Source organism: Citrus clementina, unplaced genomic scaffold (genome assembly GCF_000493195.1).
Source record: "Citrus clementina cultivar Clemenules unplaced genomic scaffold, Citrus_clementina_v1.0 scaffold_7, whole genome shotgun sequence".
Lineage (NCBI taxonomy): Eukaryota > Viridiplantae > Streptophyta > Magnoliopsida > Sapindales > Rutaceae > Citrus > Citrus x clementina.
Window position 1 is genome coordinate 10,122,824 of NW_006262075.1, and position 21,204 is coordinate 10,144,027.

The window sequence follows — 21,204 nt, forward strand, 5'->3', positions numbered from 1 at the left end:
TGTGTTGGAAATCTGTTAAGGCTGAAGATAGAATCTAATTTGTCATGGAATAAATCGTTTATTGATAATTACATTATAAAAAGATATACTGCTAAATAAAGAAAAATTTATATTCACAATACTATAAAAAAATTTGAATACTTGACTTAAAAGAACGAGATGAGGATGTGACACTAATTAGACCAAAGAGTGATTGTAATATTTAAATAAATTTAATTGATTTTATCTTGCTTTAAAAATAAATAAATAATAGAGTGAATAATTACAACAACTACGATAATAATGTGAATATTAAACAAGTGATTAAATATGATATAATTATTATTGATATTATTTCGTAATACACATGTGTTGTAATAATATGTCATGACCAAAATTGTCTCCCCTATGTAACTACCATCGACAAAATTCAATATTTTAAGGATATTTTGTCATTGATAAATTAACAAGTCACAGACCTATTTGGTACAATGGATAAATGATATCTTAATTTGATAAATCATAAAGTATCAAGGATCCAGATGTTATTGCTGCATTCTGCAATCATCTTAATTTAGGCTTTTTGTTTTTACTCTTTTTTTTTTCCTAAAAACATTTTTCATTTTAGCTCGCTTAATGGGAAAAAGTGAAAACAGACAAAGCCAAAGTCAAGCAAAGCAAAACGCACATCAAAGAAGCCAGATGTAAGAAGTTACGGAGAAAAAGCACGTCTAATATAATAAGTTCTGCGTTTTAACTTGCTTGTTTTTTTAGTTTTTTGAGTAAATGACAAACAAAACGTTGATTGATGAGATAACTTTGTGGGGTTGTTGAGGCGCCTAATACTCTTTAATCTTGTACCTTTAAAAGGTGGCTGCTTTAGCATTACATTAAGATTCTGTTTGAAGATTTAGCTCTATCTTCAGCACCAGAAACTTTCCTCTTGTACCTTTTACATTATTATTTCCTGGGAAGTTTTGAACTTTGTAGAGTTTTTGGTAGGTGGGTCAAGAATTGAAGGCGATTGGGTTGATTTATATCTCAGTTTTGTGGCTTATTCTTTCTGGGTTTTGGTTACTTATTGTTTGGAAGCAGATGGGTTCCTATGCAAAGCTTGCTAAGAGGGCTCTGGAGACTGAGATGCCAATCATGGTTCAGGTATCTCATCTGGGTTTTTTTTTTTTTTTTTTGGTTGCCAAATTTGTCTATTTTTGGCTTCAATATGAATATATATGGTTGATAGGAGTTATAATTGTGATTACAAGAAAGTATTTGTTCCTCCAATAACCATTTTACATTTTTTTATGTTTTGGTGGCTCCAATACATATACATATATAAGTGTGTGTTTTTTAGTTTAATATATTGTGTATTAGGTGGAGCTATGAAATTGTGTAGAAGAAAATGAATGTTGTTTTTTATGGTGAAAGTGCGGTTCTTTTTGTTTTGGCAGATACAGGAACTGGTCCGAGGAGCGAAAAATGCTGTGTCTTTGGCTCAGGTTTGTTTTTCCATTTCTCAACGTTCATGTTGTTCTGTTGTATTGTATTTGTATGGAGAAATGGTTAGTGGTGTGTTTTCTTTCTCCAATGTCTAATTGTTATATTACTGGCTTTTGAGGAACTCTAAACTTTGATTTTTTTTTTTTTTTCCCTATGAGAGTTTGCATAAGAAGCGCTAAATAAGAGAAATTGCATGTGCATGATATGGGAATCTGTTTTCCAAATCTAAATGGAAAATTTGAAGCTCCAGGACCTGGATGTGAAATTGGGATTCTTTACTAATGTTTTAGGTACTTTGTCCAAATTGCCAAAACTTAGCCAAACTGGCCAAGTTGCTGAACTTGAGACAAATTTCTTTACTATTTATTCATCAAGACATCAAGTCAGGTTTATATGTGACCCAAAGTAAACCCTTTTTTGCTGTGCCTGTTGGAGTGTATTAGTTTAACATTATCGATTTAGTTCTCAATTAAACCTGTGTCCCCCCCCCCCCCCTCTATGTAGAATTTGTTAGATGATAGCAATCTCATTTTTTAATTTCAATATGCTGTAGGGGGTGGTTTATTGGCAACCGCCTAAAATGGCAATGGAAAAGGTGAAAGAACTAGTTTGGGACCCTTCAATTAGCAAATATGGTGCTGATGAGGGTCTTCCTGAACTGCGGGATGCATTGGTGAAAAAGGTATTCTCAAAAAGTTTAGTGTTATTTCATAGTGGATGTCATGTGTTAGTGTGGAGATGAGCTCTAGTAGAGCATGCCAATCTAATTCTGTTCCAGCAGCAGTTGTAGTATATAGATCTAGTTGTTTCGTTTTGAATACCAATAAACCCAATTTTCAAGGTCGTCCCTAGATGCCTTTATGTGAATTCAGTTTTCTTAATGATGTGCCTATATGGCTGGAAATTGCAAACATCTTGTGGACTAATTACGTTTCATTTGTTGGCAGTTAAATCAGGAAAATAAGTTGTACAAATCTTCAGTGATGGTTACTGCAGGCGCAAATCAGGTGACTAAAATCCCAATTTAGTTTTGCAAAAGTGTTGGAGTTAAACTGGCTGGTAGAATATATGCTATACATATCTTTTAGAATATATGCTGTACATATCTTTTTGTATCTTTTGACTTCGACCAGGGTTAATTGATGCAACTTAGTGCCGTCTTTGTTATATTTCTCCTTCTCTTGATTCTTAAATGTTGCTAGCTTCGTGTAATTTATTCTTCTATATGTTCGGTGTTCCTTTTGCTTTTAGAATCTCATTTATTGCATAACATTTTGTAGATTAAGATCGTAATATTGCCACTACATCTGACTCCAGCTATATAACTTTTTGAAAAGGACTTTAACTTGCTTTTAGATGAGCGTAGGCTGCTAACGGTGGTAATATTTGATTTTGTTTTGTCTATTTTTGTTTTCCCCTGCTTGTTCAAGTTATCAAGCTACTTCCAGTCCTTTTGAAGAAATTTTCTGGAAAACAGGTTCAAACATATTGAATATGATGATTTCTATTGTCTGTGCTGTGCTATTATATATGGTGTTTTAACCTCAGCTTTGGGTCACTCTGAGATGAATAATTAGTTTTATTAAAAGAAATGTTACATTTCTGTTCCATGGCTGAATGCATAATTCCTATCAATTGCAGGCATTTGTGAATATTGTTCTCACACTATGTGATGCGGGGGATTCTGTGGTTATGTTTGCTCCATACTATTTCAATTCCTACATGTCCTTCCAGATGACAGGCGTCACTCATATATTGGTGGGTCCTTGTAGTTCAAAGACACTTCACCCAGATGCAGGTGAGAAGCTTCATAGGTTGTTTATTGCATAGAATGCATACTTAATGCAGCATTCTCTTTGTAAGGGGCAATGTGGGTATATTCTTCGTAGTCTTTTTACTGCCATCATGTAGTTGATTGCAATTGTGTTCATGCTTTTAGATGAATATTATGCGTACGTGTGATTTCATTATCATGGGTAGAAAGCTGTCAATTGATTTTTTTGTTCCTTAGTTTATGACACATTTAACCTCGCATATCAAAAAGTTCTGTCTCAAGAGTGTGAAACTTTATTTATTATATCAAAAAAATGGTTATCGGTGTTTTGATTGATTTAGTCATAAGTTGATTCATCATTTGGTTGAATTTCTGTATAACCTAAGAACCCTGAGTTGGACAGTAATTTGGAGAGTTCTGTAGTCTGCTAAAGTCTATTTGCTGTTTTATTCTTGGTGCTAGGAGCGCTTTTTTGTTGTGGATTATCTTTAATTGGACTGTGGTTTAGGTTTTAGTTTGCTATAAATAATCGAACACAATATTTGGTTAAAAATATTTCACATCCGTCATCTCAGTACATTTAATTCCTTCATTGTAAGCCTTTATATATTAGTGTGGCCTTTGCTTTTCAGACTGGTTAGAGAAGACGTTGGAAACTAAACCAACTCCAAAGCTTGTTAGTGTTGTTAATCCTGGCAACCCATCTGGGACCTACATTCCAGAGCGTCTACTTAAGGTGTTCTCACTCTCTCTCTCTCTCTCACATGCACACCCTCACATAACTCAGGATTTGTGTGTGAATTTATGTAAGTTTAAATTGCTATCTTTTATGTATGGATAGTTGCTGCCAAACCTGGAGAGTGATCAATTCAGTTTTATTTATTTTGGTTCTGTTTTAAACCTTTTAACTAGGAGCTTTCTTTCTTTTGAGTAGAGGATTTCAGATCTATGCAAAGCCGCTGGATCTTGGCTTGTGGTAGATAACACGTACGAGTAAGTCCGCATGCATGGTTGCTTATACATTATGTGTACTGTTGTGTACTTTCCTAGCATTTTATATTGCAGTCTAGAGATAATTCACTATGAGTGACTATGCACTTAATTGATAACAAATGAACTTTGTCAAGTCTACAGTTACGAATTTGTGGTAATATATTTGACTGTTGAGAATATTGTGCAGGTATTTTATGTATGATGGTCGAAAACACTGTTGCGTGGAAGGAGATCATGTAGTCAACCTTTTTTCCTTCTCAAAAGCCTATGGAATGATGGGATGGCGAGTTGGATATGTAAGTGGTGATTGATAATCTCTTGTTTATTGATATGGGAGATCAGAATGTTCCTATAGGAACTAAATGCACTTCTTTTACCTTTTTGATTGAGTCAGCAGTTTACACAAGGGAAATTACGTGATTTCTTAAATTACTGTATAAAAATGATTAATTTCTTTCACTTGCATATCTTTAGGAATATATCAATCACTGGAAAGATTAAAATAATCCATTAGGCAGCCTCTTTTACAAATTTCTTCTTGTCAAACACAGACCTGACCTGCATTTACTTGTATACATTGTGTATATAACTGACGGTATTCTATCATGTAAGTTATAATTTCCATGCGTTCTTTCAAGAAAGTAGTACATCTATTCCAAGCTAAATAAGGAATACCTGCAGATAGCATATCCCTCAGAAGTGGAAGGCTTTGCAACTCAACTACTCAAAGTTCAGGACAACATACCAATCTGTGCTTCAATAATTTCACAGCATCTTGCGCTATACTCCTTACAAACAGGACCAGAGTGGGTCACCGAGCGAGTGAAAGACCTTGTTAGGAACCGAGAAATCATTCGGGAAGCCCTCTCTCCATTGGGAGAAGGTGCTGTTAAAGGCGGAGAAGGTGCAATCTATTTGTGGGCAAGACTTCCAGAGAAGCATCTTGACGACTTCGAGGTTGTTCGCTGGCTCGCTCACAGGCACGGGGTGGTTGTGATCCCAGGAGGAGCATGCGGGTGTCGAGGGCATTTGAGGATCTCCTTTGGCGGCTTGGTAGAAGATGATTGTAAAGCAGCTGCAGATAGGCTGAGGAGAGGGTTAGAAGAACTTGTAAAAGACGGCATGGTGCAGGAACATGTACTTTTAATTGATTGAATATAGAAGAATAATATTGGCAGACCATTTGCCAGTTTGTGGGAGGTTCACAACTGGTGCAATTGTAATAATTGGAAGGTGTCGACTGGGATTTTTCTCTAAAATTAGAGAAGGTTGATTTGGTTATGTATGTATTTTTGGAAGTATGCTTTCATGCATTATACACATTGATATCAAATACATGAAAATTGCTTTCATATTCTACAATTCTCGCTTTACATTATGAAATTTTGATGTTGCTTGTGAGATTGTATTACGAAAACGCCTAGTAGTGTCCCAATGGTGTCATTCTTGTCTTCGTGAGTCGTAGAACCCATATTTTTTAAATACCTACAAAACTGAAATTTTGAGTTCTTGGATACTCAAACTCGTTCCTCCAACTATTGGGAAGGGTATGTTACCAATGCCACTCGGCTAATGGCATAGGCAGTGGCATTGGTGATAAGATACTCACAAATGGAAATGTAGGGGTGGGTACGGTTGGGTTTAGAGCCGATCTGAATTGATTTGGATTTTTTTTATTTTTCTAATTTTAAATTGTAAATTTCTTATTTTGTGAATTTTTGAATTGTTAGTTTTTTTTTCTCTTTTTTCTCATATAAACCAATTCATTCGAGGACAATATTTTTTTACTCGCCTCTATGGAAAGGTATGTACGAAGTACTTACATACTCAATGTTATTTCTTAATTGATGGCATATTATGTAAGAATAATATTTATTGCATCTTTCAGGTTGGGTGATTCAGTTTATGTCAATGAACAATCTCTTTGTCATTGCAACTTGTATGACACCAAAACACACTTTTGTTGTGATTTTTATTTTTTTTAATTTTTCGAAAGTTTTATATATAGCTCCTTTTTTTTTTCTTCTTATGTAGAATATGTTTTCGGCAGAACTTTTGAAAATAGTTTTTAGAACTTAGAATATTAGGTATTCCTAACAAAAGCAAATTAAGATTTTGGAGTAAGTTAAACTAAATTAATATATTTTAGTAGTTTGTTATGCATTTTTTTAAAGTTATTTTATGATAAAGAGTGGAGATAGATATCTGGGTTCGAATTCCTACTTGATTATAATTGATCAAAGCTACACTGTTGATGCCATAGACCTTATCAGCTTTTCGGTTTATTTCATAAAATAAGTACAAAAATGATTTTATCTAAAAGTGGGTAATGAATAAGTTATATTTTCTGTAATGTAAATGACAGTAGGTTTTTCCTAATTGTTAGATCGAAGAAGATCTAGAGGTTGGCCACGATATAATGAAATCCACATTGTTTGGTGAAGAAATGCAAGGCTGATAATGAGGCACCACGTTTCAATGTAATACAAAAAATCACCGGGAGGTATCTGACCTGTACCCGGTACATTGGATAATCAAGGTGGTATGCGGGTTTCGCTATATTCAAGGTAAAATGGTTAAGGAAAATACACAAAATGTTAGCCGCGTGAAATATCTCCATCACCCAAAGAGAATATTTGGTTTTGTAAAATTAATTAAATGGTATTTTGCTAAAAAAAAAGGGGACAATAGGTTGTCAAACTTATAAAAATCACAAAATAACACGCAAAGGATAGTGGTCCTCAATCGTCATGCCAGAAACTGGCAAGACAGTCTTTACAGAGATGTGTTAGACCACCCAGCCGCCTACACCATGTATAAAAGAGAACAAATTATGCAAATAACGCCCTATTTGCTCTCCAAGAATGCTATTAACGGCCCCAAAATTGATAAAGGTAAAAGGACGAAAAAAACCTTTGTAAGGACAACGAAACCGGTAATAAAAACGCGTCAAGTGGTAAGATAGCTAGGGTACTCTAAGACACCAAGATTCTATTTTTTTTTTCATTCATAACAAAAAATACACACCCCACAAAAAGGCTTAGGTCTTATTCAACTTCTAACCTTCATTATCAAGAGCTTGCAAGCTTTTGACGTCATAATAGACTTTAATTCTGACTTGAGCATTAGAATATGGTGGCTACCACCAACTCCTCCTCTATCCTTCATTTTGTTCTTTTAGAGCATCCTCCCAAGTTCTCTCTCTCCAGATTTGAACCTCTCACCATAATCATCCTCCTCTCACTCTTCTTTAATCCCCATAAAAACCTAAAACAAATCATACACCTCGATCGAGTGAGGCACCCTACATCCCGAAAACAAATTTATTGTTCTTAGATAGGTTTTGCTTCTTTCTTCTTACACCCCAATATCTACCAAAAACACATATGATAAGTTGCAGTGGTCTAAAGTTATTTGAAGAAATAGTGGGTAGCAGGAGCAAAGAACAAGTAAATATAAATGTGAAGATTAATTTATTTAGTATTTAACTACTTTGTTTAGTCCTTATATTTTAAGTTAAGTGACCGTTTAATTTTTATATTTTAAAATATAATTTAAGATACCCTTGCTATTAATTATGTTACGCTCATATCCTTTTTTTTATTTGCTTTTACAATAATCTTCTTACAATAATATTTTTGGATATTAATGAAAAGAAAAAAAATATTAATTTATCTAATATGCCTTAAAAGTAAAATAAAAATTAATGTAATTTTTTTGTTATTAATTTTCTTTAAGGAATAATTTTATAAATTAATTTGTTTATAAATAACTATTTATTAAGATTATTGTAAGGGTATTAAATATTGCTTAAGGTTGACTGGTGTTAAGTTATTCATAGATAATAATTAGCAAGATTGTTGTAAGAGTATGAAAAATACTAGTTATTTTACATTGATATTTATTAGTTAATTTCCTAATAAATAATTAATTTTTTTATTGGTAAATTAATTAATTTCAAGAATATTGCAGCAAATGTATTATTGTAAAAGTAAAGAAAAAAAAAAGTGGAAGATGTAAAATATTGAAAAGCAAGGGTGTTTTGAGTTACTCTTCAAAATGTAAAGACTAAACGGACACTTAAACTAAAATATAGATATTAAATGAGCGTTTATCCTTTAACTACTATATGCCTTATTTTAAACATTTTATTTTAATATATCAAGTAAATTTCAACTCTCTTTTCCTCTAAATTATTTTACTGATGAGGTTATTTGTAAATTAAAATGTACTTTGAACTCTAAAATTTTAATTAAAAATTTTATTACAAAAATAACTTAAATGAAATTTATGATTAAGGGCAATTCAATTTAAGGGAAAAAATATTATTACTTTGACATTTGGATGTGGACAAATTTTGGGTTTAGATTAATTAGGTTGGGAAAAATGTAATTGGAACTTGTAATTCGATTCGATCCCATTCGAATATAGTTAGGATCGGATCGAAAATTTGTGTTTTCGTGTGCTTTGATTTCTTTAAATTTTTTGATCGAATCGGGTGTTGGAGTCTTTATCCGCATTTAATTTGAACCTGAATTTTTGGGATTAGGTCGGGTTGGTTTATTTGCCCACCCCTATTGACACCATCAACTATTCTCATTCAATAAACATTTATCATACATTAAATCTTTTTTTTTTCAAATCTATAATTCATTATCAAAAGAATATTTATCTTCCATAATTTTATTTTTAACAACCAAACCAAAGAAACACTAATTTTTGTTTTAAATCCGCTCAACTATGAAGGCAATGATATAAAGATTGGCATAACTGAATTAAAAGGGCAAATTACCAAAATAATACTAAAACTTTTCAATTTTTTGAATTTAACCCCAAACTTTTTCTTATCATAATTAACCAAATACTAGTTTTTTGGACCAAATAGTCCTCATCACTTTAAACAAATTTACAAATAAATGTCATTTTTGAAAATCCATTAACACTCTCAAAACTCTCAACAAATCACCAAATCTCATCAAACAAATACTATATAACTAAAAATATAGTTATCAATTGAGAAGCTTCTTAAGGTTAGTGTGTGTTCTTGCACAATGTCTTCTTTATGTATTAAGTTTATTGTTTAGGTTTGAAATTGACATGGTTTTATTGTAAATGTTACTATTTTTCATATAATGTAATTTGTTAAAACACTTAGTTTGAGTAGAGAAGTAAAAAAATTGAAAACAATAGAAATTCGAAGTAAAAGCAAAACATAGATTTAGTGAAAACAAGTTGGTTTAGTGAGACAAACAGTGGGAGAAGTGCCTATCGCATATAATCAGCACTATGTTTATGTGCGACAAGCACTTATCCCACTGCCTGTCGCACTAAATTAGCTTGTCCCACTCAATATTCAGATACTTTTCAAAAGTCATAATTTAGGCTATATGTGTCCATTTTGGGCGTATAATATACAATTTCAAAGCTTGCCACAAGACAAATCAAATCCAAGTCTATTTATTACGCTCTATCTTATGGTCAAACTAAAAATTTGCCTGAATTCAAGTGCAACAGGCATCTGTCGCACTGTCACACATAATCATAGTATGTGCGACATTCATATAAAATGTGTCGCATATTCACTTTATCATGTTTTATAGTGTGTAATCTCACTTATTTTATTTTTTTTAATAATTTTTAGGGTTAATGGATTCAGTTGTGCCTTAATTGTGTTATGATGGTTGGTAGGAGATATTGGCAGATGGCCGTATGGAGAACACGAATGCTAAGAATACAACTTTTTTAGTTCGGAAAGAATATAGCGTTTGATTAGTTTTTGGCAAGAGAGTGTGAAGTTTTACACATAATGAATATAGTATCACGATAAATACAACATTGAGGTCTAGTAACATAATCTATCTTGCATGTTCACTACCTATGAACATATTTAATAATGAAATGGTTAAGGTTGTGTTATATATGGTCCCTGATATGGTCAACTATGGATGTGTCCTTATATTTATTACCATATCTCCTCGAGTTTTAACCCAAGATCTTAAGCTGCTTGTAAAAACTAAAATTTCTTTTAAAGCAAATGACCTTGTCCCCGATATTACAAAAGAGGTGATATCGATTATGTCGTTGCAGTAACATTTTTCATGAAAACAATAACATCATTGATGACAATGCCATTATATTGGCAAATGTTGAAAAAGAGGTGTTGCCACTAATGACATCATTAGAGCAGCATTACTCTCTATTCCACAATAATAATTTTCGCAACAATGATGATTCTATTGATGACATCAGCAACATAGAAGTTGATAGTGTTTATGTTGAACCGTATAATAGTCCAGTTGATGATAAGGGCGTCGGTCATTTTATTATTCATATCGATGATGAGGATGAGCATCAGTATAATATTTCTATTAATAACAGAGATAGCCAACTTATTCCCCTAATAGCCCGTTCAAGGAGGAGGATAGCAGTTGATCTCTTTGTAAGTTTTGCTCCAATTTTGCCTTCAAACTTTGTTTTTCCAAACTTAGTTACAAGTTATAATTCTGATGATATTAGTGTAGGTAAGTTATTCGCTGAGAAGAATAAGTTAATACTGGAACTGCACAAAGTTACCTTAAGGGATAAATTTGATTTCAAGATTATACAGTACACACTGCAACATTTTAAGGCCCACTATTCTTCGAAATCATGTAAATGACGTATTCGAGCAATGAAAGGTTTAAATGAAATTCCCAAATATGTCTTACCTGAACTATTTCAACTACCATTTTGTTAATTTTTCTCTAATGGCTTTTACTCTAATTTACACATACTTGTGATACGCTCGAGGAAGTGATCGCCATAAGGTACCTTCATCATGCCGATTCATTCGTCGGTCAAGGTGGATTATGCTTTGTTATTTTTTATTTCGCCATATATATGATAAATTTTACATAATTAAATTGTTGTATTGCATAATTACGTGCAATAAAGTAATAAAATTAACAACAACAACAAAAAATGACCGTCATTTGGAGCAACAGGGTGGCTTTCGCACCAAGAGGACTATCTTTTAGTGCAACAGTGCCACTTGTTGGGTTCTTTCATTCGTCGATCGCCAAATTTGCTCTCCATTGCACTTGGTATACAAAAAACACACTACACAACTCAACAAACACCTTGTCGTACCTTTATTATACAAAAACTAAATGTAAACTATCTAAGAGGAGTTTCATCAAATACCTAATGTGCAATACTTATAACTCATTATTTTGACTAAATTTTATTTCATTATATCCCTTTAACAACCTATAATCATCTAGAATCCCAATCAAATTCACTTAAATCATAAAAAAATAATGAAGTGAACTTACCTAGGGTTTGAGCTCTTTTGTTGAATTCGTTTTTTATTCAGATAGATTGCAGTGGATTCTGTTAGATTTTAGTTCTCTAGTGTCGTTGCATTTGTTGTTGCCGTCACTGTTCACCGTAAGAGACAAAAGTTTGGGTTGTGGCTAAAGAGAGTTGGCCGGTTGAAATGAGGAGGGTAATTTGGGGCAAAAGAAATTATTCGGCTAGTTATGATTGAAAAATTTTGGGTCTAAATTCAAAAAATTGTAAAGTTTTAGGATTAGTTTTGTAAATGAGTTGGACTAATGGCACTCCTCCAAAATTCTTTTTAAACCCCTTTGTCAGTTATATTTCTAAATAAACACATTTAATTTGTGAATCTTTTAATTTTCTATTTTTTTTCTCGCTCCTCACAAATAATTTTTATCGGTGATAAACTTCTTGATAAAAATCAATGAATTAAATAAATTATCTCTAAGATTATGATGTAAAAAGTTTTAGTATGAACCTAAAACAAAGTCAGATAATTTTATCAAAATGTGTTTTGTTTATTATCAATAGATTGTCTTATTAATTGTAGAAAAATTTATAGAGAATTCGAGAAAAAAAAATTACATGTGTAAGTGCAATAACAGAGAAAATACAAGAGTTTTATTTTTTTTAAAGATAGAAAATACAAAAATTTAAAGTGAGGTAAAATAGATGTAAGATATATTAAAGTATTTATCTAAAATGTAATTATAATAAAAGAGGGGTTTGAAAAGGATTATAGACGGGTGCCAATAGTCTAACTCTTTGTAAATTTGCCCCATTAAAACAAAAGAAAGCCCAAAATCTGAACCGAATCCTCTTTGACCCACCCATTTAAAATGCAAAAGTAACAAACCACCCTGTCTATGTCTCTATGAGTGCAAAACACTATTTTTATTTTTTGAAAATAGTCCAAAACAGTATTTACTCGTTCTTCTTCTTCCCTCTCTCAACCACTTAAAACGTCGCCGTCACAAGTCATCACTTCACAGCTTCACCAAATCAGGTGATTTTAAATCAGATGAAACCCTAGAATTTTGGGCGTAATTTTAACAAGATGGTAGGGACAAATTCGCTAGTGGGATTGCAAGATCACTTGAAGCTTGCCAGAGAGTACGCGCTAGAAGGACTTTACGACACCTCGATCATCTTCTTCGACGGTGCCATTGCTCAGATCAACAAGTAATTTTCAGTCATCATTTTTTCCTTTTCGTAATTTCTCACACACTCACACTCGTATTCACATTCTTACTTACTTAATTTTGGATTTAACATTGTAATTGTTTTAAATTTTGGGGCAATTTGATTGCTTTTACTTTAATAAAGTTAATGATATAAAGTGTTGGCGTGGAAAGATACAATTTTGAAGTTTAAGCTTTTATTTTTATTTGATTTTATTTTCTGAAAGACTATTTCTTTTTAAAACTTCTGGTTTTTTTTTTTTCCTTAAATTAGATAATTCAGTGGTTGATGAAAAATATTGGAACTTTTGGCTTAAGCTGATATTTTTGCTTACGTTTGTCTAATCCTGATAAAGTTTGGTTGAATCGTACAGTAGCACTATGCATCCCAGTTGATTATATTCCATGTCAAAAAATAATTGAATTATATTCACCACACAGATTCAAATATGTAGTGGGCTAGTGTTTGAGTTGTTTAATTAATTTCTCAACCATGATTTTAATTTTAGGCACCTAAATACGCTTGATGATCCGTTAATACGTGCAAAATGGATGAATGTCAAGAAAGCTCTGTTGGAGGAAACAGATGTTGTGAAGCAATTGGATGCTGAGAGAAGAGCATTTAAGGAAGTTCCAGGAAGCAGGCGTACTTCTTCACCACCAATTAATGCTAAATCTTCATTTGTTTTTCAGCCGTTGGATGAGTATCCAACTTCCTCAGGTGCTCCAATGGATGATCCTGATGTGTGGAGGCCACCAAGTCGGGACACTTCGAGCAGGAGACCCGCGAGGGCTGGTCAAGTTGGTATGAGAAAATCACCTCAAGATGGGGCTTGGGCTCGTGGTGCTACTAACAGGACTGGTACATCTAGCCGTGGTGGAAAGGCTGCTGGTCCCAGCAGGGGTAACACTGGTGTTCGAGCATCAACTACTGGCAAAAAAGGCACTGGTTCTGGAAAATCTGGCAAGGCAGATTCTGCTGTAAGTTCTTATAGAATATCTATAATTGGACTTTATGCAATTCTTTTTAGTTCTTAGTTTGTTCTGGAGTTCAGTGTTTGTGAATTTTGATGGAAGGCTTTTGTAGGAAGTTTTTGATTGGGTAGATTTGGCATGTGAAACGCGATAATCACATGTCCTAATTTATGATGATATCTTGGTTCAACTGCAACTCACTTTCCATTTGGATGACATATCGAGTTGAGACTGTTTCTTTTTCAAAGTTTATTTCAGGTTATTAATATTTTGCTAACGATTATCCTCGTGTGATTGTCAGAATGGTGACAGTGAAGATGGAAAGTCAAAGAAAAAAGAGTATGAGGGACCTGATCCTGACTTGGCCGCAATGCTTGAAAGGGATGTCTTGGAAACTAGTCCCGGAGTCCGGTGGGATGATGTTGCTGGTCTGACTGAAGCAAAGAGACTGTTAGAGGAAGCAGTTGTCCTTCCTCTGTGGATGCCTGAATATTTTCAGGTAGCTGAAGATTTACTGTCTTTTTACTATGATGCATTCAGATTAGTTCAATCAACCTTTAATTGAACCAGTTAAAAAAAAAAAATGAAGCTTTTGGAAATTTAGACAAGGATCAGCGGGAAGTCTATCATTGTTGTATAATTGATATTTAGTTGTGTAACTGCTTTTAGTGTGTCCTGTGAAGAAGTTTATCAGGTGTTAGTTCTCTATCTACCAATGTTTATGTGCTTCTTCAAGGACTAGCTTGCTATGCAGACTTTATTTTACACTAGTTAGAAAGATTATGACGAGTGTAATACTTTATCACTGGTGGCATGGTAATCAAAGCCAAGTTTCTGTTTACAGTTAAAGTAAAAATGAAGCTTAGTTAGAATGCACATTTTTGGCTTAAAAAATGCAATAGGTTTTGCAATATGAAACAGAGAAACGTCCAAAATGGAAAAGAATACGACACGTTTATAGTAATTCCTGACAACCAAAATGACATGAAAAATGATGGTTGGTGCAACCAAACTTGCTCTAAGATTTTCTCTGGGGTTTATATTTCCCTGTTTATTTATTTATCTTAAAGTTGATTACACAAGCTGGATTGTGTCTATGCCATTGTAGAGCATCTCCAAAAATAAAGCTGGTTGTGTCTTTGCTGCAGGGAATCAGGAGACCATGGAAAGGTGTTCTTATGTTTGGTCCACCTGGAACTGGAAAGACGCTTCTGGCTAAAGCAGTTGCTACCGAGTGTGGCACCACGTTTTTTAATGTATCTTCTGCTACCTTAGCATCAAAATGGCGTGGTGAGAGTGAACGCATGGTGCGGTGCTTGTTTGATCTGGCAAGAGCTTATGCACCAAGCACAATTTTTATTGATGAGATTGATTCACTTTGCAATGCTCGAGGGTAAGCTCTTTTCGCATTCATTTATTTTGTAAGAATGTTGATTGTCATCTATTTTCTAGCCCAGCAAATGAAGTTGAGTGTTCAGTTATCAGCTTGGTTTGCCAAATGGTATAGGTCACTCTGTTTCTTACCGTTTGGGGCATTAGTCTTTGTCCTCTTTTGGATTCAATTTCTGGAAGATATTGCTAGATTTGTTCACTAAATGGTGATAGTAAATATGGACGATCTTGTTCAGTGCTTCAGGGGAGCATGAATCATCGAGAAGGGTGAAGTCCGAACTTCTAGTTCAGGTAGATGGTGTAAATAATACAGGAACAAATGAAGATGGTAGCCGTAAAATAGTGATGGTTTTGGCAGCTACTAACTTCCCATGGGACATTGACGAGGCTCTCAGGTTGATCCGCTTAATAGTTTACCTTATTTTGGATTTTCTCTACCCTTTGAATTTATTATGTATCTCATTTGCTTGTAAATGCAATGCAGGAGGAGGCTGGAAAAACGTATATATATTCCACTTCCCAATTTTGAGAGTCGTAAGGAGCTTATTAAGATTAATCTGAAAACAGTTGAGGTAAATTAATTGACACTACTTTATAAATACTCATGGGGGGAGATGTTATTGGATTAGAAATTAGGATGTGACAATTGGCTGGCAATAAAATTTCTGGACCATTCTTGAATTTACTTCATTAAAATAGTAGATCGTTTCACTATCATTTTGTAAGAGTTATTGCTCCATTTCCTTGAACTTGCTCTAGATTTACAACATCAAGGACCTGCAGCTCTTGTTTTATCCTTGATGAAAGTACACTTTACGCACTTGTGTTCATGTTAAGTTTTTTAGCCATAAATCATTGAGTATGGCATGTTATTTATATGCATCCTCGAATTACTCTTAAAGATCTATCTCCATGTCAGGTGTCCAAGGATGTAGATATCGATGAAGTGGCTCGCCGAACGGATGGATACAGTGGAGACGATCTGACAAACGTTTGCCGTGATGCCTCTTTGAATGGCATGAGACGTAAAATAGCTGGAAAAACTCGCGACGAGATTAAGAACATGTCCAAGGATGAGATTTCAAAAGACCCTGTTGCCATGTGTGACTTTGAGGAGGCCTTGACGAAGGTACAGCGAAGTGTATCCCAAGCTGATATCGAAAAGCATGAGAAATGGTTTCAAGAATTCGGATCAGCATAAGAAGGTGGCAGAAAGCAATATCAAAGATGATGCATTTTTTGTTGTCTTGATGTTCGTCTGCCTGCCGGGTGATTGTTTGTAATGTTTTTCCTGCTGTTTCACTTGTGTGATTGATTGATTGAGCTATTTTGAACAAGCCTGTTGCTAATGTCTGTGTCACTTTCCATTTTTAACCTCACCTTATGTAATGTAATATGGAGTTTGTAGTCAGTGTCTTTTATTCCAAATATTGCTTTGGTTTCTATGCATTTTCAACTACTAGGACCAATCTTGAATCTCCATCTCCATCAATCTCCAGATAGTACTTTCATTGATCTATTTTTACCATTTCTTAAGGTTTTTATTATTTTCTCAGATTTCATACGTATTTCACAATTTCATTGAAAAGTTCATAATTTACTGCATAGGTTCTAAGTTTGCTGAGAATCTGGGGACATGTAACGAAAAGCTTCAACGACGTGACAACGTATATCAATTAACATTAGAGCTGGACTGTGATCGGATGCGTGGATAGATTTGTAATGGTTCAGTTCTGAATAATTCATATTGTGCAGCTTATGTATTTCAATTCATCTCATTTAGTGTGATGAGTCTAAAAAGAAAGAGGCCGGTGATGCTGAAAGCGTATATCAATTTTTTAATTTGAACATTCTAACAATTGAGTGACTGACTGTAAATCCAACGGCACAGCTCCTCCAATAATAATTTAACACCCATGTAATCGTGCATCATAAAGTGTGCGTCCATACGCAGCTGGTTATTGTTCTGATGACATACAATGTGAAACGATAGTTTTGAGTCTTTCTTTTTGACCGTGATGTCAGTCGTATTCAATATATTCAATCATCTGTACACACTTCCGCTGCATGCATATGAAAGAAAGAAAATTTTTAATCTCATTTGGAGACTCGTATGCAAGTTGTTATCAACGTGGGGGTTATTGTGGAACGCAACGCCTTACGGCATTAGTTGGTCCGCCTTGTTTTTTTTAATTTTTATTTTTATTTTTATTTTTTTAGAAATATTTTAATGAAGACGGCAATTGACTAATGTGAGTCTCGAAAATCCAATACCACTGCAAAAATTGTCTTCAAATTTGTGGATTGTATTGCTAATAAGATCAATTGATGTTACCGTCTCTTTTACCTACATTCATTGCTCGTCTCGCTTCCCAACCAACTTCATTAATAATATTAGATTTAAATAGTACATCTTCATCTACATCTTTGCTTTTTTTGTGATTTCTTAGTTTTTTATATAGTTTTTCCATCTGTATCATATAGGTCCCCATGCGAAACTAACATTGAAATATTTTAAGTTTATGACAACCCTTAGAGTAGCGCAGTGATGTGATCAGAATTCAATATTTCAAGGTTTGTTTGGTCTTTTAGCAGCGAGTTCGGGGCCTATTTGAATTAAATCGAAAATCCATGTTTTTATTGAGAAAATTTTAAAATGTTGGGACCCCAAATTTTACATAACCCAATCAAATTCAAAGTTGTATGCGGTCCACATATTAAATTGCAATTGCAACCTATTTCATTAGTTATGAGATTAAATAGTTTGAATATCGGAACTTAAAATGAGGTGAAATTTTTAAATATATTTTTAAAATAAACTCTATTATTATCTGCGTATATGGCCATCCATATATTAAAAAGGATTTTAGTATAAAAAAGATAAAGGAAAGAAGGGATTAAAACGGGGGGATGCCATTGCCATGCCATTTAGTTTCAAGGCAACTTTATATTTATTATCAGTAGTTAATTAAAACGGTACCTTCTTTCCACCAACACTTTGTTTGCTTTTAGTCTATTGTTGCAACCTTCACCTACAATCATGGGAACATTCAATTTGACTTCAACTCCCATTTCTTTCTGTCTCCTTCTCTTCTTTCTCTCCACAGCCTGCATTTCTGCACAGTTGATGCCAAAAAACCCATTACAAGGTATGCATTTACACTTACTTTTACATATGTTTTATAAATTTAGCTTATATACAAAGGCTCAACGCTTTTAATCAAATAGTGTTATTGATTATCTTGAAAAATGATGACGATGATTTGTAATGATGCTTATTGTCTTGGTCATACATATTTAATTTGTATTGCAGGAATTGCATGTTCAGTGGTAAATTGTGGGCAAGGAACATGCAAGGCTTCTAATGCTTCTTTGCTTGGATTTGAGTGTCTGTGTAAGTCTGGTTGGCAGAAGATTCAGATCGGTCCTTTGGCCTTCCCCTCCTGTATTATTCCTAATTGTGAGTGCTTTCTTTTGTATATATATATATATATATAATTTTCTCTTCCAAGAATATGTTGATATGGTTGATTTTTGTAAGACATCGTTAAAAACATTTGAAACTTCGGGGTCTAGCTTTAGAGTGTTATGGCTTCTATAACAGTAATAAGTTGAAAAAATAATAGAAACAGACTTTGAGTCGATTAGCTTTAGAGTATTATGACTCGATTAGTTGAAAAAATAATTCGTTTCTATTGTGTTGAAAAAATAATCGGTTGCACGAAACAGCAGCTGCTTGAAGAGGAACAATAATGAAATGAAAATTTCATTCTTTGTTTTAACTCTATTAACTATGAGTTTCTTTTTCCAAGGAAGTAACTATGATTATTGATCACAAAATTGGTGATGAATTTACAGGCACAATTAATTTCCAATGTGTTAATGGATCTTCACCACCACCTCCGCCGCTAGCTCCTGTCTTGCCACCGCCGTTAAATTTCTCAGATCGTAAACACCACCATCTTCAACATCAACCATTTGCATTCATTTACTTAAATTACTATTCTTCTTACATTAACGAGATTTGATCTCACATATAAAGCAAAACAAAATGACTTTTGTTTTTGTTTATTCATAGCTTGTGATCATACATGGTGTGGAGATGGAACTTGTGTACCCAAGGGAACTGGACATACATGCCAATGCTACCAAGGCTCGGAAAATTTGATGAATAATTCAGAATTAGCTTGTTTTAGACAATGTAAGGCATTTCCCTTATTCATTAAATAAAAGTTTTGGAATATGCATATAGCATTAATCTTTTTCTATTTTTTTTTAATTACTGCGTACGTATAAAGTTGATACCTTCTCTTTTTTCTTTTTCTTTTTTGTTTGTTTGCAGGCTCCTTAGGAGCAGATTGCAATAGTCTCGGGTTTGGACAGTCACCTCCACCACCAACTCTAACTAATTCATCCTCCTCTGGAAATGGTACATTTTTCTATAATTATTTGTGCTCTGTTTTGTTCAATTTTAAATCTGTTAGTTGCAAAGTTAAATTTCTATGAGCAATGTTAGTAGTTAGGATTAGAATGTTAATAAAACTAATAATGGTAGGGCTGCTTCTAAAGCTTACAAGTCGTAAAAGTTTCTTTACAAACTAATACATGAATTCAACAAGAAACCTCAGAGGGTTTATTCACGAACAACCTTGTCATTTGAGAGACTGAGTAGAGCAAAATTTTATTTCGTAGTATATCCTTGGAACAAATATTTTAGTTTTGTTATTAATTAATAAATAATTTTCCTTTCGAACTATAATGTAGTTCAATCTGATGTAGCATAATTGTATTTGTTAAAATAAATCATGTAGACCATGAGGTACTTTTATCTCACTAATGTAATAATATCACATTATTTTATATAAAATATATTTATTTGTAGCTGTAGGGTAAACTTTAATTTATCCCCTACTTAGACTGACAATCTTCAATTTATCTCTATTTATTGCTAAGAAGATTAAGAAAAAGAGTCACAAATGCTCCATTTGTCATCATCTTCTGAATGAAAATGGAGGATAAATTGATATTTTCATACTTTGAAAGATAATTTAAAGATTTTCATTCTATATAGGTATGTAAATTGAGGTGTACCTGTAAAAAAAAATTATTATTTAAGAAAATGTTACAAATGCCCTCAATAAAAGAAAAATTTCTGCCTTAAAATGGATTTGGGCCGTACTGGGCTATTAATGCAGGCATGCAGCCTTACGGGCTTGTCGCCTCTTCAATTCTTTCTTATGAAAGTTATTGGGCTTGTTGCCTATTCTTGAGAGTTTTGAGTTTTTCTTCTCTCTCTCTCTCTCTCTTTTCCTTCTTTTTTTTTTTTGAATCCCTCTCTCTTTTCCTTAAGAAATAAAGTATATGGTGCATATCTGCCATCATCCATTTTAATATGTCAATGGGTCATTGGTATCCCCAATTAAGATCCCAAAAGGTTCCACAATGTTTTTTTTAGCATTTTTAAATTGGGCCCCATTATATTCAGTTTGATTTTTATTTTATCAAAATTATCGAATTTACTTTGTTCACTTTTTAATCATTTGGTGTACTGATTCAAGCTTCATATAATGATGATCACATGGAACCAACAGCAGCACCACCAAATTCTTCAAGAAAGCTTCGAGCACTAAGAATATTGCTGCTGACAGCTGCAATCATCTTCACATGGTTATAAAGAGATCCACAGAAGAACAATGCAGAGATGAAGACACATTATATCTTGGTTAATCATGCAGCTTGTTTTGACTATACTGCTAGAGAAGGATATAGGCCTAGGCATCTAGCACATCGGACATGCTTGATGTTTTAATAAATATTGCTTAAAAATAAAAAATAAAAAATTCTTTCCACATCCAGGGTTTGGCAGTGAATTATAATAATAGAGTATGAATTTACTAGCTGCCAACAATCGGCATTTCGTTCTTGCACGTTAACGGCAAGGTAAAAATTAAAATAATAATAATAATAATAGATACACTTTATAAATAAGACGGACTAAACTAATTGAAAGTTTTTAGATTTTTTTTTAACTTTAAATCATAGGAAACAATCGGTGGACGATTGATAAATTTTCCTAAATTTTTTATTAAG

General features: G+C 33.4%; 3 protein-coding genes across 5 annotated transcripts; all 3 read left to right on the top strand.

Moving 5' to 3' along the window:
• Positions 1–588: 588 nt before the first annotated feature.
• On the top strand, positions 589–5,629 carry LOC18036507 (aromatic aminotransferase ISS1). Of its 2 annotated transcripts, XM_006427055.2 has the most exons (10): positions 589–683; positions 1,075–1,137; positions 1,431–1,478; positions 2,033–2,161; positions 2,427–2,486; positions 3,121–3,277; positions 3,886–3,989; positions 4,188–4,246; positions 4,434–4,542; positions 4,928–5,401. In XM_006427055.2, the coding sequence occupies exons 2-10, from the start codon at positions 1,075–1,077 to the stop codon at positions 5,399–5,401; spliced, it is 1,203 nt and encodes a 400-aa protein (XP_006427118.1). In that variant the 5' UTR covers positions 589–683. The 2 variants fall into 2 exon arrangements, with proteins under 2 accessions (XP_006427118.1, XP_006427117.1); XM_006427054.2 differs by having other exon boundaries at positions 663–1,137; positions 4,928–5,629.
• Positions 5,630–12,454: 6,825 nt separating this feature from the next.
• On the top strand, positions 12,455–16,616 carry LOC18035977 (katanin p60 ATPase-containing subunit A1). The gene is made up of 7 exons (XM_006427057.2): positions 12,455–12,748; positions 13,257–13,728; positions 14,024–14,221; positions 14,871–15,115; positions 15,351–15,509; positions 15,599–15,686; positions 16,034–16,616. The coding sequence occupies exons 1-7, from the start codon at positions 12,624–12,626 to the stop codon at positions 16,313–16,315; spliced, it is 1,569 nt and encodes a 522-aa protein (XP_006427120.1). The 5' UTR covers positions 12,455–12,623; the 3' UTR covers positions 16,316–16,616.
• Positions 16,617–17,996: 1,380 nt separating this feature from the next.
• On the top strand, positions 17,997–20,935 carry LOC18036402 (slit homolog 1 protein). Of its 2 annotated transcripts, none has more exons than XM_006427060.2 (6): positions 17,997–18,263; positions 18,428–18,574; positions 18,973–19,062; positions 19,193–19,315; positions 19,457–19,543; positions 20,673–20,935. In XM_006427060.2, the coding sequence occupies exons 1-6, from the start codon at positions 18,155–18,157 to the stop codon at positions 20,786–20,788; spliced, it is 672 nt and encodes a 223-aa protein (XP_006427123.1). In that variant the 5' UTR covers positions 17,997–18,154; the 3' UTR covers positions 20,789–20,935. The 2 variants fall into 2 exon arrangements, with proteins under 2 accessions (XP_006427123.1, XP_006427122.1); XM_006427059.2 differs by having other exon boundaries at positions 20,706–20,935.
• The last annotated feature ends 269 nt before the right edge of the window (positions 20,936–21,204 follow it).

What these genes read in the sequence shown, in the direction of transcription:
- LOC18036507 (XM_006427055.2), top strand. Translation starts at nt 1,075, where the DNA reads ATGGGTTCCTATGCAAAGCTTGCTAAGAGGGCTCTGGAGACTGAGATG. An exon ending in ATGCTGTGTCTTTGGCTCAG is followed by an intron (nt 1,479 to 2,032) that starts GTTTGTTTTTCC and finishes AATATGCTGTAG; the next exon opens with GGGGTGGTTTATTGGCAACC. An exon ending in TGGGATGGCGAGTTGGATAT is followed by an intron (nt 4,543 to 4,927) that starts GTAAGTGGTGAT and finishes GAATACCTGCAG; the next exon opens with ATAGCATATCCCTCAGAAGT.
- LOC18035977 (XM_006427057.2), top strand. Translation starts at nt 12,624, where the DNA reads ATGGTAGGGACAAATTCGCTAGTGGGATTGCAAGATCACTTGAAGCTT. An exon ending in CTGGCAAGGCAGATTCTGCT is followed by an intron (nt 13,729 to 14,023) that starts GTAAGTTCTTAT and finishes TGTGATTGTCAG; the next exon opens with AATGGTGACAGTGAAGATGG. An exon ending in TCACTTTGCAATGCTCGAGG is followed by an intron (nt 15,116 to 15,350) that starts GTAAGCTCTTTT and finishes GATCTTGTTCAG; the next exon opens with TGCTTCAGGGGAGCATGAAT.
- LOC18036402 (XM_006427060.2), top strand. Translation starts at nt 18,155, where the DNA reads ATGGGAACATTCAATTTGACTTCAACTCCCATTTCTTTCTGTCTCCTT. An exon ending in CTCCTGTATTATTCCTAATT is followed by an intron (nt 18,575 to 18,972) that starts GTGAGTGCTTTC and finishes ATGAATTTACAG; the next exon opens with GCACAATTAATTTCCAATGT. An exon ending in ATTAGCTTGTTTTAGACAAT is followed by an intron (nt 19,316 to 19,456) that starts GTAAGGCATTTC and finishes GTTTGTTTGCAG; the next exon opens with GCTCCTTAGGAGCAGATTGC.